The 13,171-nt window shown below is 34.2% G+C and overlaps 1 protein-coding gene across 8 annotated transcripts in view; it reads left to right on the top strand.

Moving 5' to 3' along the window:
• Positions 1-13,171, top strand: part of PALM2AKAP2 (PALM2 and AKAP2 fusion) — a 492,110-nt gene that overhangs the window by 100,976 nt on the left and 377,963 nt on the right. For all 8 annotated transcript variants that reach the window (XM_031943090.1, XM_031943074.1, XM_031943080.1 and 5 more), the window contains exon 3: positions 8,987-9,117. In XM_031943090.1, coding sequence (XP_031798950.1) covers positions 8,987-9,117 — 131 coding nt within the window. The remainder of the gene's footprint in view (positions 1-8,986; positions 9,118-13,171) is intronic.

Here is a 13,171-nt window from a genome sequence, read left to right as displayed (position 1 = left end):
AGACTAAGTAGCAATTGTTATCAAATGCTTTTAATGTGACTAATGCCATACTAGGTCATGTAAAGTATACAAAAGAAATAGAAAATATAGTGAGTATCCTTTGGGAATATTATAGAAAACAGCGTTTGAAAGAGTGGAAGAAATAGTAATGCCTCACAAAAAATCCATAATTAGATGAAACGATGTTTGCCATTAATGAAACAGTTTGGAGTTGAGTGAATATTCAAAACTCCAATGTCCTCATAAATGTAAATTCAAACAAACAAACAAAAAACTCAAGCAGTCCCTTTGATTAAAGGACTTAATCAGAGAATGTATTGGGAAACAAAAACAAAAAAGTAACATTTTTATCCCTGAGCCAAAGTTACCTCCTCTTTCTATTTTAGCAACTTGGACTATAATCCTTTCACAATAAGGTTGAAAAACTAGTTCTGGTGCAGTTATATGGCATAATAGAGTTTGCCCTAGAGTCAGGAGGACCTGATTTCAAATTTAGACTCAGATACTTAACAGACCTGGGTAAGTCATTTAACCCTAATTGTCTTGAAAGAAAAAAAAAAAACCAAACAAACCAATAACAAAACCTATTAAGGGCAGCAGTAGATGAAGTATTAGTCTTGGAATCAGGAAGACTTGAATTCAGATCTAACCTCAGATACTAGTTGTATGATCCTATGCAAATCATTTAACCTCTTTGAGCATCAGTTTCCTCTCCTGTAAAAGGGAGATAATAATGGCACCTTCTTCCCAGGGTTGTTTGAAGACAAAACGAGCTAATTCTTTTTTAAAATTTATTTTTGTTTGGTTAAATATGTACATTCTTTTTTTTAAAAAAAACTTATTTCCTTATGAATCATATTGGGAGAGAAAAATCAGAACAAAAAGGAAAAATCACGAGCGAAAAAGAAAATGGAAGAAAAAGAAAAAAGAAAATGAACATAGCATGTTCTGATTTACATTCAGTCTCCATAGTTATCTTATCATTCAGTCTCCATCCGCCTGGATGCGGATAGTGTTTTCCATTCAAAGTTTATTAAGATTGTTTTGGATCACTGAACCACTGAGAAGAATCACATATATTATAGTTGATCAATTCACAGTCTTGCTGTTATTGTGTATAATCTATTTCTGGTTTTGCTTATTTCACTCAGCATCAGTTTTTATAAATCTTTCCAGGCCTTTCTAAAATCAGCTTGTTCATTATTTTTTAAAGAACAATAACATTCCACTATTTTCATATACCATAACTTATTTAGCCATTCCCCAATTTATGGACATTTAGAAAATGAGATAATTCTTGTAAAGTGTTTTGCAAAGTATGTAAATTTTAGTTGTTGTTATTATGACTGTTCAAAGCACTGTACTAGGTCTGGGGAATAAATAAAAATGCCAGTCCCAGGCTTCAAGAAAGGTACATTCTTTGAAGTGAGATAAAGTAGGTTGTTGTTCAGTCATTTGTTGCGTTTGATTCTATAATCCCATTTTGGGGTTTTCATGGTAAAGATACTGGAGTCGCTTGCCATATCCTTCTCCAATAAAACATGTAGATACATATACAGATAAATATAACAGCTAGTCATGATGGCATATGCCTATTACTTTTGCTACCGAAGAGACTGCTGCATCTAGGTTAGAGATTTCTGAGCTGTAGTAAGGTTGACATTATTTTAGGGTCCACACTTAAGTCTAAAACTAAACATGGTGAACCCCAAGGAAGAGTGAAATGACCCATGTCAAGTTCTGTGCTAATTCGGATTGCAGTCAGACCTGTGAATGAACCTTGGAACAAAATAAAATGTCTCTGCCTTTCAAGAGGTTTCCATTTGGAATACATTTGGAAGAATTGCACATTTATAACCTATATTGGATTACTAGCTATCTAAGGGAGGGGGAGGGAGAAAGGGAGAGAAAAATATTTGGAACACAAGGTTTTGCAAGAGCAAATGTTGAAATCTTTGGTGTATTTTGAAAATAAGCTATTATAATAAAAAAATTTAAAAAGAGGTTTCCATTCTACAGAAGTTTGGGCTATAGAATGAATGTGTGTATGTGAGGGTGTCAGAGCATAATGTGAAATAAAGCTAAAAACATAAATAGAAATCTAATTCTGAAGGGGTCTGAAATGATAGTTGTAGGGGTTTTTATTTTAATATATAAAGAACTGGGAGGGAGTCATTGAAAGTTCAAATCAACAGTTTTTATATACAGGCATGTTGTAGTTTCAGTTCTAGACTACTACAATAAAGCAAGTCACACCAATTTTTTGGTTTCCTAGTGCATATAAAAGTTATGTTTACATTATGCTGTAGCATATTAACTGTGTAAATAGTACTATGTCTAAAAAATACATACCTTCATTAAAAATACTTTATTGTTAATAAATGCTAGCCATCATCTGAGTCCTCAGTGAGTCATACATAGTCTTTTTGCTAGTGGAGGGTCTTACTTACCTCAATGTCAGTGGATATTGACTGACCAGGGTTGTGATTGCCAAAGGTTGGGGTAGTTGTGGCAATTTCTTAAAATAAGACAAGGATGAAGTTTGTCATATTATTTGACTCTTTCTTTCATTTGAAGCCATTGCAAGATCATTAATTGATCTAATTTAATATTATTATGTTTCAGGATAGGTAGGTCAGAGGAGAGGGAAACAGGAAAACAAGTAGGCGCAACAGTCAGAACAGATAAATATTTATTAAGTTAGTCATCTTATATGGGTAAAGTTCATGGTGTCCCAAAACAAATACCATAGGAACATCAAAGAGCCCTGATCACAGATCACCATAACAAATATAATAATAATAAAAATGTCTGAAATATTCCAAGAATTACCAAAATATGACACAGAGACATAATGTGAAGTCATGCTTTGGGGAAAATAGTGTTGATAGACTTTCTTGATGTATGTTTTCAGTCCACCCTTTGACACATATCACCTACGTGAGTCAAATGACCTAACTTCTTGATATAATCTCTTCCACATTGCAACTTTATCCGTTATTTCTATATATCTCGGGTTGTTATGTAAAATTAAATAGGAATATTTGGGGAGTTTTGTAGAAGCTGCAGGCAACATGTAAAGGCCAGTAGATAACACAGAAACTCAGAAATGCATAAAACATATGTATAGTTTTATATAATATCAATCTAAATTTTATAATAAAAATAAGAAAAAGGAATAATTCAGACTTTTTCTAAGTATGAAGGCAGGACCAAAAATGCTTACGTAAATTCTCCAGATTATAAGGGCCCTAATCTCTGCAAGGTAGAAGGGATAACCGTACATCCTGAAAAATCTATAAGACTAGAAGTTGCAAGTATAATTTATAATATATAAATTAGTGTATGTGCATACACATATATATTATGGTATAATACAGTTGTATAGATAATAATAAAAAATTCTATCTGGAACTTTTCTTCTACATTCATACTTCATAACTTGTTCAGCCATTCCCTACTGCCCAATTCTTTGCCACCACACAAAAATGTTTTTATATATTTGGTCCTTTCTTCTTTTTATGATTTCTTTGGCATACAGACCTAGTAGTGCTATTGCTAGATCAAAGGGTATACAGAGTTTGATTGCCCTTTGGACATAATTCCAAATCGCTCTCTAGAATGGTTTGAATCAGTTTACAACTCTACCAATAAGGCATTAGAAGGATTTAGTCCTACTACTTTGTCCATTTTACTTTGTGTTAGTTCTTAATCTGAAGAATTTTTTCTTACATGAATGCTATTTTTTTTCAAGTATTACCCATTGCCTCTAGCCCTTCTTTCTGTGACCAAGCCTAATCCCCTAGCCTTTCACATACCTATAGATGGTGATAGTGTCTACCCTGTACTTTTCCTTTTTCAAGTTAAACATCCTCAGTTCCTATAAATGATACTCATTTCAGTGAACATAATGCCACCGCAATGACATATCTGTAATGTAGTCTTATGAGAGAGAGGAAAAGAAAGAGGGAGTGATTGAAGGCAGTAAAACAGAGAAGGGCAGAGGTATAGAACCTCAAAATACATGCTTATTTGATTTTAGTCTTTTCTCTTTAATCAAGATAGAGCTTAAATGCCACCAGATCAATTCCAGATTTAAGAACTAATTTGTTTTATTTGGGGTAAGAGATCTGGCTTGGGGCTACTGTAGTTCTGAATCCATTAGAATAATATATAAATTTAAACATACTTAATGGTACAATCTATGGTTGACCTAAGTGGCTTTTGTAACACGAAATCTTTGGCAGGGAGATTATATTCCTGCAGTCAAATATCTCTGAAGTATAGAAAATCACTTAAGGGCATTCAGAGCTAACTGAAGTGTAAATATGTTTGAAAATGGGATCATCAAATCATTTCTGATTTAAGCTTTAAGAATAAGCAATGTTAATGTTTTTGAATGGTGTTTTATATTTTTATTGGAGATGTCTCCAAATATATTATTTGTTGAGCCTTGCAATAACTCTCCATTTTACATATGAAATTAATATAAAGTGTTCTCTCCATTTTATATATGAAAAAAACAGCAAATCATTCCACTTCTCTCACTTCATCTTGTCCATTAGTCTACTCTGCCTATATAGGAATCCCTTTAGCCTAGATTCCATGGTATTCCAGTTTCATTGTGTCTATTTCACTACTCATATCACACATGACCATGCATATTGTACTAGTTCTTCACCTTCACCATCATAATTATTTTTATCATTATAATTCTGTTCCTGGAACAAGGAACATTGCCAAACAAAGAAAACTAGCCCAGTACAAAATTGTACTTTCTTCAACTATGTCTCTTCAGTGGCCTGCAATCTTTTATACATCTTTGTATGCACTTTTCATTGAAAGTTGAGCAAACTCCTCATTATACCCTGTTCCAGAATATCTTCTTTCTTTTTGAAGTATTAGTGTTTTCACTCTTAGCCAAAGACTTTGCCTCTTCCACCAAGAAAATCAGAGATATCCAAAATTAACGCTTATTTCTACCTTCACCCCCAGTTCTACACATCTCTTTCTCTATACATACACTTTTCTTTTCCCCTCAATCTGAGAAAAAGAGCTGTCATTCCATTTAATAAAATTAAGCCCTTAGACTTACATGTATTCCTAATACCTAAGCCACTTTTTTTTTTATACTAGTCTTCTCTTTTTCTGGCCTCTTCAATTTACCCCCTATCCTGACTTCTTTTTTCCTCTAGCCTTTCACAATCTTTATCCTAGAAAAACTTTTACCCACTTCTATATACTTTTCAAACTGTCATTTTTTTATTGCTAGATTTCTTCAAGGACTAGCTCAAATGTCACCTCTTCTATGAAGTATTCCTCAATCCCGCAAGTAAAAACTGATTTTATTTTGTTAATTTCTCAGCATTTTTAGTTTCATGTTCAAATCCTTGATCTTCCTTTTCTTTCTTTTGCTAATACAAGTGTTTAAAGATATAAAGAGCTCCCTTAGGACTGCTTTAGCTCCACTCCACAAATATGAGTATGTGAACTTATTGTTAATAACTTTCCTTAATATAATTATTCATTATTTCTAATTATCTTCTTTGATATTTTTATTAAAGACAATAAGTCTGTGTCCTTCATTCATATTCTCTCTTGTAATTATACATTGTATTGTTATGGGTTGTAAAACATTTAACATGTCTCTCTGCATTTATTGATTTTTTTCCACTTAATATTTTATTTTTTCCAATGACATATAAAGATAACTATCACCATTCATTTTTCTAAGATTTTGAGTAGCAAATTTTTTTCCTGCAGTCCCTCTCCTCTACCCTCCCTAAGACAGCAGTCTGATATAGGATAACCGTATACAATCATGTTATACATATTTACACATTAGGCATATTATGAAAGAAGAATCAGGACAAAAGGGAAAAGGCATGAGAAATAAAAAAACAAAGTGAAAATAGTATGCTTTGATTTTCATTCAGACTCCATAGTTCTTTCTCTGAATGTCTTTTGGAATTATCTTGGATTTTTGTTTGGCTCAGAGTCAATCATAATTGATCACTGCATAATGTTATTGTTTGTAATGTTCTTCTAGCTCTGCTCACTTTATTCAGCATCCATTAGTCCATTCTTCCATGTAAGTCTTTCCAGGTTTTTCTGAAATCTGTCTGCTTATCATTTCTTAAAGAGTAATAGTATTCCATTACATTCATATACCACAACTTATTAAGCCATTCCCTAATGGATGGGCATCCTCTCAATTTCCAAATCTTTTGTCACCACAAAAAGAGCTTTTGCATTTATTTGTAAATTCTTTATATCCCAGAAAGTTATCAGCTTCTACAAAATAATTAGATATGCTGAAAAAAGAATACTACTTAAGATTTCAAATCAGTAAGTGCCAAAAATCTATCATCTCCAGTTTTTCTAATGTTACATCCTTAATTTATTGTTTAAATTTCTACTGAATTCTGAATGACTGCCACACCAATAAGTTCTTTGATTTCTATCTATCAAGATGTAATCGTTTTCATATTTTGTCATTATCTTCAATAGTCCAGTACATTCTAACTCTCTTTTTGAAGCTTCTAAATCTAATGCTCAGGATCTAAGGTGGTTTAAGGTTTTCTTTAATTAATTTTATGTTTTTAATGAACAGAAATCTATTTTATCTCCCTCTCATGTCCACCCCCATTGGAAAAAGAAAAAATATCAAGTTCCATGCAAAGTCAAGTAAAAGAAAACTCCCTCATTAGTTATATTTGAAGAAATATATCTCATTCTATATATACTCTAAGAACAGTATTTATTAAAATGTGGTTTCTGGATTATCAGACTGGATAGTGTTGGTTCAGACTTAACTGAGGTAGGGAAAGCAACCTGTGATGAGTCATCAAAGTACTTCTGGAATCTTCTCTCTCCTTTCCTCTAGCCCTCCATTTCTCCTTTCCTCCCGCTTTCTTTCCTTCCATGTCTGTCTCTGTGTGTCTCTCTCTATTTCTGTCTCTGTCTGTCTTTCTGTCTTTTTCTTTTTCTCTCTGTATGTCTCTCTCTGTCTCTGTCTGTCTCTGTCTCTGTCTCTCTCTCTCTCTCTCTCTCTCTCTCTCTCCCTCCTTCCCTCCCTCCCTCCCTCTCTCCTTCCCTCTCTCTTTCACTTTCTCTCTCTCTGTTTCTTTCTCTATTTCTCACTGTCTCTCCCTCCACATACACTTCCCATCCCTTCTCTCTTATACACACATAAAGAAAGGTACACGCAGGTACACATGCTATACAAACGTGGATTGATACAAGGAGTAAAGAATGAGCTATCCCCTCACTGGCTCTCTGCAATGATTTCCTGACTTTTCTAAGTTTTTTTCCTAGTGGATTTATGGACTTGCTTTCCTCTGAAAGGACCTAGCAGGACTATACAAACACAGATTGCTTGATATAAAGCTCTAATCTTTTGTAGCTCCAATCTTACCTATTATCTAGAGAACTCTTTGGAAAAGACTTAATTTATAAAAATTTTCAAATCTGTAAAAATTAAAAGATGATCTTAACATGACCCTTTGTTTTACCATTTTCATCATGTTTAAATCCATTGAAACCTGGGTAACTGAGGCAGCTGGTGTACACACACACACACACACACACACACAGAAAATTGCTCACTTTTTTGCTCTCCAAAAGCTATTTCTATGGTTGCCCTTGTTCAGCATGCCTGAGTACGGTTATATTTCAGATGCCTAAATCAGTCTCCTGCCAAAATTTAAAAATAAATAAATAAAGCTGCAGTAGGTTAAGGAAGCCTTTGAAGTTAAATGTGTCTGAATTGTTAATTTCCCTTGACAGTCCCCCCAAAAGAAGAAAACAACTGTGCTTTTTTTTTTCATGCTGTCAAAACACATTCCCAACAGCCTTCATAGAGACAGACATACATTTCTTTTTTTAGATCATCATTTCCTATCTCCCAAACCAAGAAGTTTATTGGTGCCTCTTCAAAATGAAATCATTGCCACAAGAAGATGGAGTGGTAAAAGATTGTGCACACATGCATTTAAAACTGTACATATGCCCACTAGTCTGCATTCTCAAAGGGTACCATGTCTATAGTACTTTGATCTAAATCAGCTGAAGCTGTATGAGGCACTTAACTGTGTGCTCAAAGAAAATAACCCAAAATGAGGTTTTGAACTTTTGCGATTGTGCTGGTTGCTTTGTATTTATAGAGATGGAAGTGTGTTGCATCAAAGGCAGATAGAGTCAGAATGTAGAAAATGGAAAGAGACTTTAAGGGAAGAAAATGAGGGAGCAGAATTTCATGAAAGACATCTAGTGGCAACTAATAGTCTTTTCTCAATATCTTGACAGATATTCTTCTAACCAAATTGCTTAATTTCTCCCCAACCTCATCACCACATATGTTCACTTTTCATAAGCATGATACTAGAGAACAAGTGCTGGATGACTAGTGGATCCAGTTTTTAATCCCAGCCCTGCTATTTACTATCTTTGTGATCTTGGATCTTTAGAAAAACCTTCGGAAACCAAGGTACACAGAATCCAAACAAACAACCAGCTTGAAGAATCAGATTTCTGTTTTTGTTAAAAAAAAAAAAAAAAAAAAAAAAAAAAAAAAAACAAGGCATAGGAAATGCTTTCACTGATGTGTACCAGACTGGAGATGTGATACAATCACAAGACAGAATGGTTAGAATAGCCCTGTCGCCAGTGCAAAAGCTCTGAGGATTAGCACAACATGAACATCTGTGAATTTTGAGCCTTGGGCACAGCTGTCTCCAAGGTGCTATTAAAGATTTTTTTTTCTTCCTTAATGCTTGCCTGGAGGTTTGGGGGACACAGCTGCTATAAATTTCTATATATTTCGCCACTCCAAAGAAGCCTGAAAATGTGATTCTCCCTTTCTCTCTCCCAAATAAAATATAAATTTCTGATTCTGATATATAAGGACTTCCATAATGTGGATAAAAAGAAAATGGTGAGTTTCAGAAAATCATCTCAATACCTTTCTCTTCCCTCATTTCCACAGTCCAAAGCACTCCGAGAAAAATGGCTGCTACAAGGAATGCCAGCTGGCACTGCCGAAGAAGAAGAAGCTAGAAAGCGACAATCTGAGGAAGATGAGTTCAGAGTTAAAAAACTTGAAGATAATATTCACAGGTACGTGGTTTCATGTGTGGAATGGACACTATTTAACCAAAGAATTTGTGGTCTTCTCTTTTCCCCTTTCTTTCTTTACTCTTAAATCTAATTTTGGCTTCAATTTATATTGGACTATTTTATGGGAAATTGTCAAGGAATATATGTAATTTCCATGAAACTGAAGCATATGTCCTTCAAGAACAAATGATTTTTATTTTAAACGTAAACTCTTTTGAATAGAAAACTTTATTGAATATATTGTCTTCTTCTCTGCCTTGTTAATCAGGATATATTGAAGAGCATTTAACATTTTTTTTGATGACAATGAATCATCATTATATTATACTGTGCTATAATTCAGTGCATTCAGGATTTATTGAGATAGGTAAGGCTAACTGACCTCAGGTTACCATGGCTTTTGAAGTTCCCAAGTCTGTTTTTTATGGATTTTTAGTCAGTTTCTGCTGTCCTCTCAAGTGTCTACTTGTTTAATTGTTGTCATTGTCCCCAACTTTTAACTAAGGAGTTCTGTAAAAAAATTTTTAATATATCAATCACTGTATTTCAGTAGTATTGGTTTACTTTGTATTTAATCTTATGCATTCAGAAACATTATTGAGAAGAAATAAATTTCAGCAGATTGCCAGAGGGATCCCTAACAACAAAAAAAGTTAAGAAGAATTCTACTCTCATTATTAATCAGGGAAATGAAATTTAAGACAACTCTGAGATACCACTACACACCTCTCAGATTGGCTAGGATGACAGAAAAAGATAATGGTGAATGTTGGAGGGGATGTGGGAAAACTGGGACACTGATACATTGTTGGTGGAATTGTGAATGCATCCAGCCATTCTGGAGAGCAATTTGGAACTATGCTCAAAAAGTTACCAAGCTGTGCATACCCTTTGATCCAGCAATCTTACTACTGGGCTTATATCCCAAGGAAATCTTAAAGAAGGGAAAGGGATCTGTATGTGCCAAAATGTTTGTGGCAGCCCTCTTTGTAGTGGCTAGAAACTGGAACCTGAGTGGATGCCCATCAATTGGAGAATGGCTGAATAAATTGTGGTGTATGAATAATATGGAATATTATTGTTCGGTAAGAAATGACCAGCAGGATGATTTCAGAAAGGCCTGAAGAGACTTGCATTAACTGATGCTGTGAAAAGAGCAGAACCAAGAGATCATTATATACTTCAACAACAATATTATATGATGATCAATTCTGATGGATGTGGCCATCCTCAGCAATGAGATGAACCGAATCAGTTCCAATAGAGAAGTAATGAACTGAACCAGCTACACCCAGCAAAAGAACTCTGGGAGACGACTATGAACCATTACATACAATTCTCAATCCCTCTGTTTTTATCCACTTGCATTTTTTATTTCCTTCACAGGTTAATTGTACATTATTTCAAAGTCCAATTCTTCTTGTGCAGCAAAATAACTATGGATATGATACATATATTGTATTAAATAGATACTTTAACATATTTTTTAAAAAATATAGTAGGGATCATTAAAAAAAAAAAGAATTCTGCTCCAGAATATACCATCCACAAATTTCTTTTCAGTTTTTGTTTACCATCTCCAGAAGGATGGGAAACAAGATAACCATAAAAAATATAGATTATTGTTGAATTCTTTCTAACTCTTCAAAATTCCATTTGTGTTTTCTTAGCAAAGATACTAGAGTGGTTGGCCATTTTCTTCTCCAACTTATTTCACAGATGAAGAAACTGAGGCAAATAGGATTAAGTGACTTGCCCAGTCACGCCAGACCTGCACTGTACCTACTGTCCCACCTAGATGTTAGAATCATGTCTTAAATCAAAATAAATGGGTTCTCACTGATGTGGTGAATGATTTTTCTGTGAAAGATATATATATATATAAACCATCTTTGTTCCACAGCTTTGGGGATGTCTGTTTTGATTTTTGAAATTCTCAGCAATGTTCTAAATGTTTGAAGTTACTGACTGGGTAAATGACCTCAGGGCAAATCTGGATTAAGAAGGGTAAACAATTGACTAAAGTGTATTATACCAAAAAAGGCAAGGGGATTACAACAAGGAACACATTTTAATAAGGCTTACAACAGAGTGCACGAAGGCAAGTAGTCTTTGGTGAGGTTGGACAAGTAGAATTGATCCAGATTGAGAATGCTCTTATATATCAGAATCAGAAGTTTATTTTTTATTTGGTGGATAATGAAGAGCTAATAAAGAGGCTATAAGAAGGAGGGAAATATTATCAAAACAGTGTAGAAGGAAAATGACTAGCCAAGCTGTGTGCAGGAAGGATAAAATAAAGGATAGGAGGGCATGAAAACTCATTGGTAGATTATTCCGGTAATCAAACCAAGAAGAGATCAGGATCTGGATTGATATGGATATAGTAGGAATTGTAAAGAAGGGATACAGACAAGAAATGTCTCAGAGGCATAATCAATGTATTTTGTCAGCTGATTGGATGTGTGGGTGGGAAGGAGGATGTATAGAAAAGAAGTGTTCTGAAGGATACAAGCCTTGGTGATGGGAAGGATAGTAATATAACTTAAAGAAAGAAAAGTTAGAAAGAGAGGCTCGTTCGGAATGAATGGAAAACCAGGAATTGAGTTTTTAACATGTAGGTAAGAGCAACCAGGTGGCCTCAGAAAATACAGGTCAGGAAAAATTGAGATAAAATTGGAAATAGAGATGGAGATTGGAAAGTTTCCAAAGAGGTCAAGCCTTGGGAGTAGATAAAATAACTAAGAAGAATTTAAAAAGAAGAGGGGGAAAAAAAAACCACTGGACGGAACCTTAGCAGGCATTCTTATTTCAAAAGCAGAAGGAATATTCAAGAAGATAAAGGAATAATTTGACATCTAGAGAGTAGGAATATATTACAGAAGACAGAAGGAAAGTAGGATTGAAAAACAGGGAATAAATAGGCCACTGAATTACTTGCTTCAAAGTGATCAAGGATGATAAAGACCCCAAAGGTAATTGGATTGAGTGAGGAGGAGGCTGTCAGTTTCAGACAATAGAGTTTCAGAACAACCACTGTACCAGAAGCTTCCTTTCCATAATATTTTCCTGAATTCAAAAACCAACCCCCTACCACCTGAAAGGTATCAAAAAGCATAGAAGAGACCTGCTACGTTTTGCTAATCTTAAAAGACAACTAGTAAGACAGAAGAATATACTAGGGGAAGAAAAGGGAGAGGAAAGATGGGAGAAATTATCTCACTTGATCCATGCAGAGGAGAAATCTGTCAAATAAGGAGGAAAGGGGTGGGACCAGAGCTCACACTTAAACCCTACTTTCATTATCATTGGTCAAAGGAGAGAAGAATGTGCATAGATATTCAGTTGTATACAGAAATGCATTTCACTCAATAGGGAAAGAAGAGGAAAAAGGGAGAAAAAAGAAAGAAAAATAAGGAGAATAGCTTGAGGGAAAATTAAGTCCTAAGCAAAATAAACTCTAAGAATGTCCAAAAATATCATGGCAGCTCTTTTTCCAGGGCAAAGAATATTAAACTATGGGTAGTGCTCATCAGTTGGGGGATGGTTGAACAAGCTATATGATTGTGATGATCATTTAGTAATACTGTTGTGCTATAAGAAATAATGATGGGAATGATTTCAAACAAACCTGAGAAGACTTGTATGAATGAAGTGAACGAATCCAGGAGGACCATTTTTATGATAGCAGTGGGGTAAAGCAAACAACTGTGAAAGACTTAGAAACTTTCATTATTGCAATGAAGGACTCAGGATGAAACATATCTCCTGACATAGAGATGAAAGAGATTTAAGATTGAGACATATTTTGGGGGGAAATGATCAGTGTAGGAATTTGTTTTGTTTATCTATACATGTTTGTAATCATTTTTTTTCTTCTCAGTTGGAGGGTAAAGAGATGAAAGAGAGAAGACAGAATTTTGTTTGTTAAAAAAAAGTGTAATAGTTTAGTTTATAAATATTTTATATTCAAAATGAAAATTTATAATTAATAAATTTTTAAATAAATATCATAAAGAAAAAACATTGGTCTCGGAATGATGGGGCCTGAGCT

The sequence above is a fragment of the Sarcophilus harrisii genome, chromosome 1 (assembly GCF_902635505.1).
Source record: "Sarcophilus harrisii chromosome 1, mSarHar1.11, whole genome shotgun sequence".
Lineage (NCBI taxonomy): Eukaryota > Metazoa > Chordata > Mammalia > Dasyuromorphia > Dasyuridae > Sarcophilus > Sarcophilus harrisii.
This window is presented reverse-complemented; position numbering and strand designations above follow the sequence as displayed.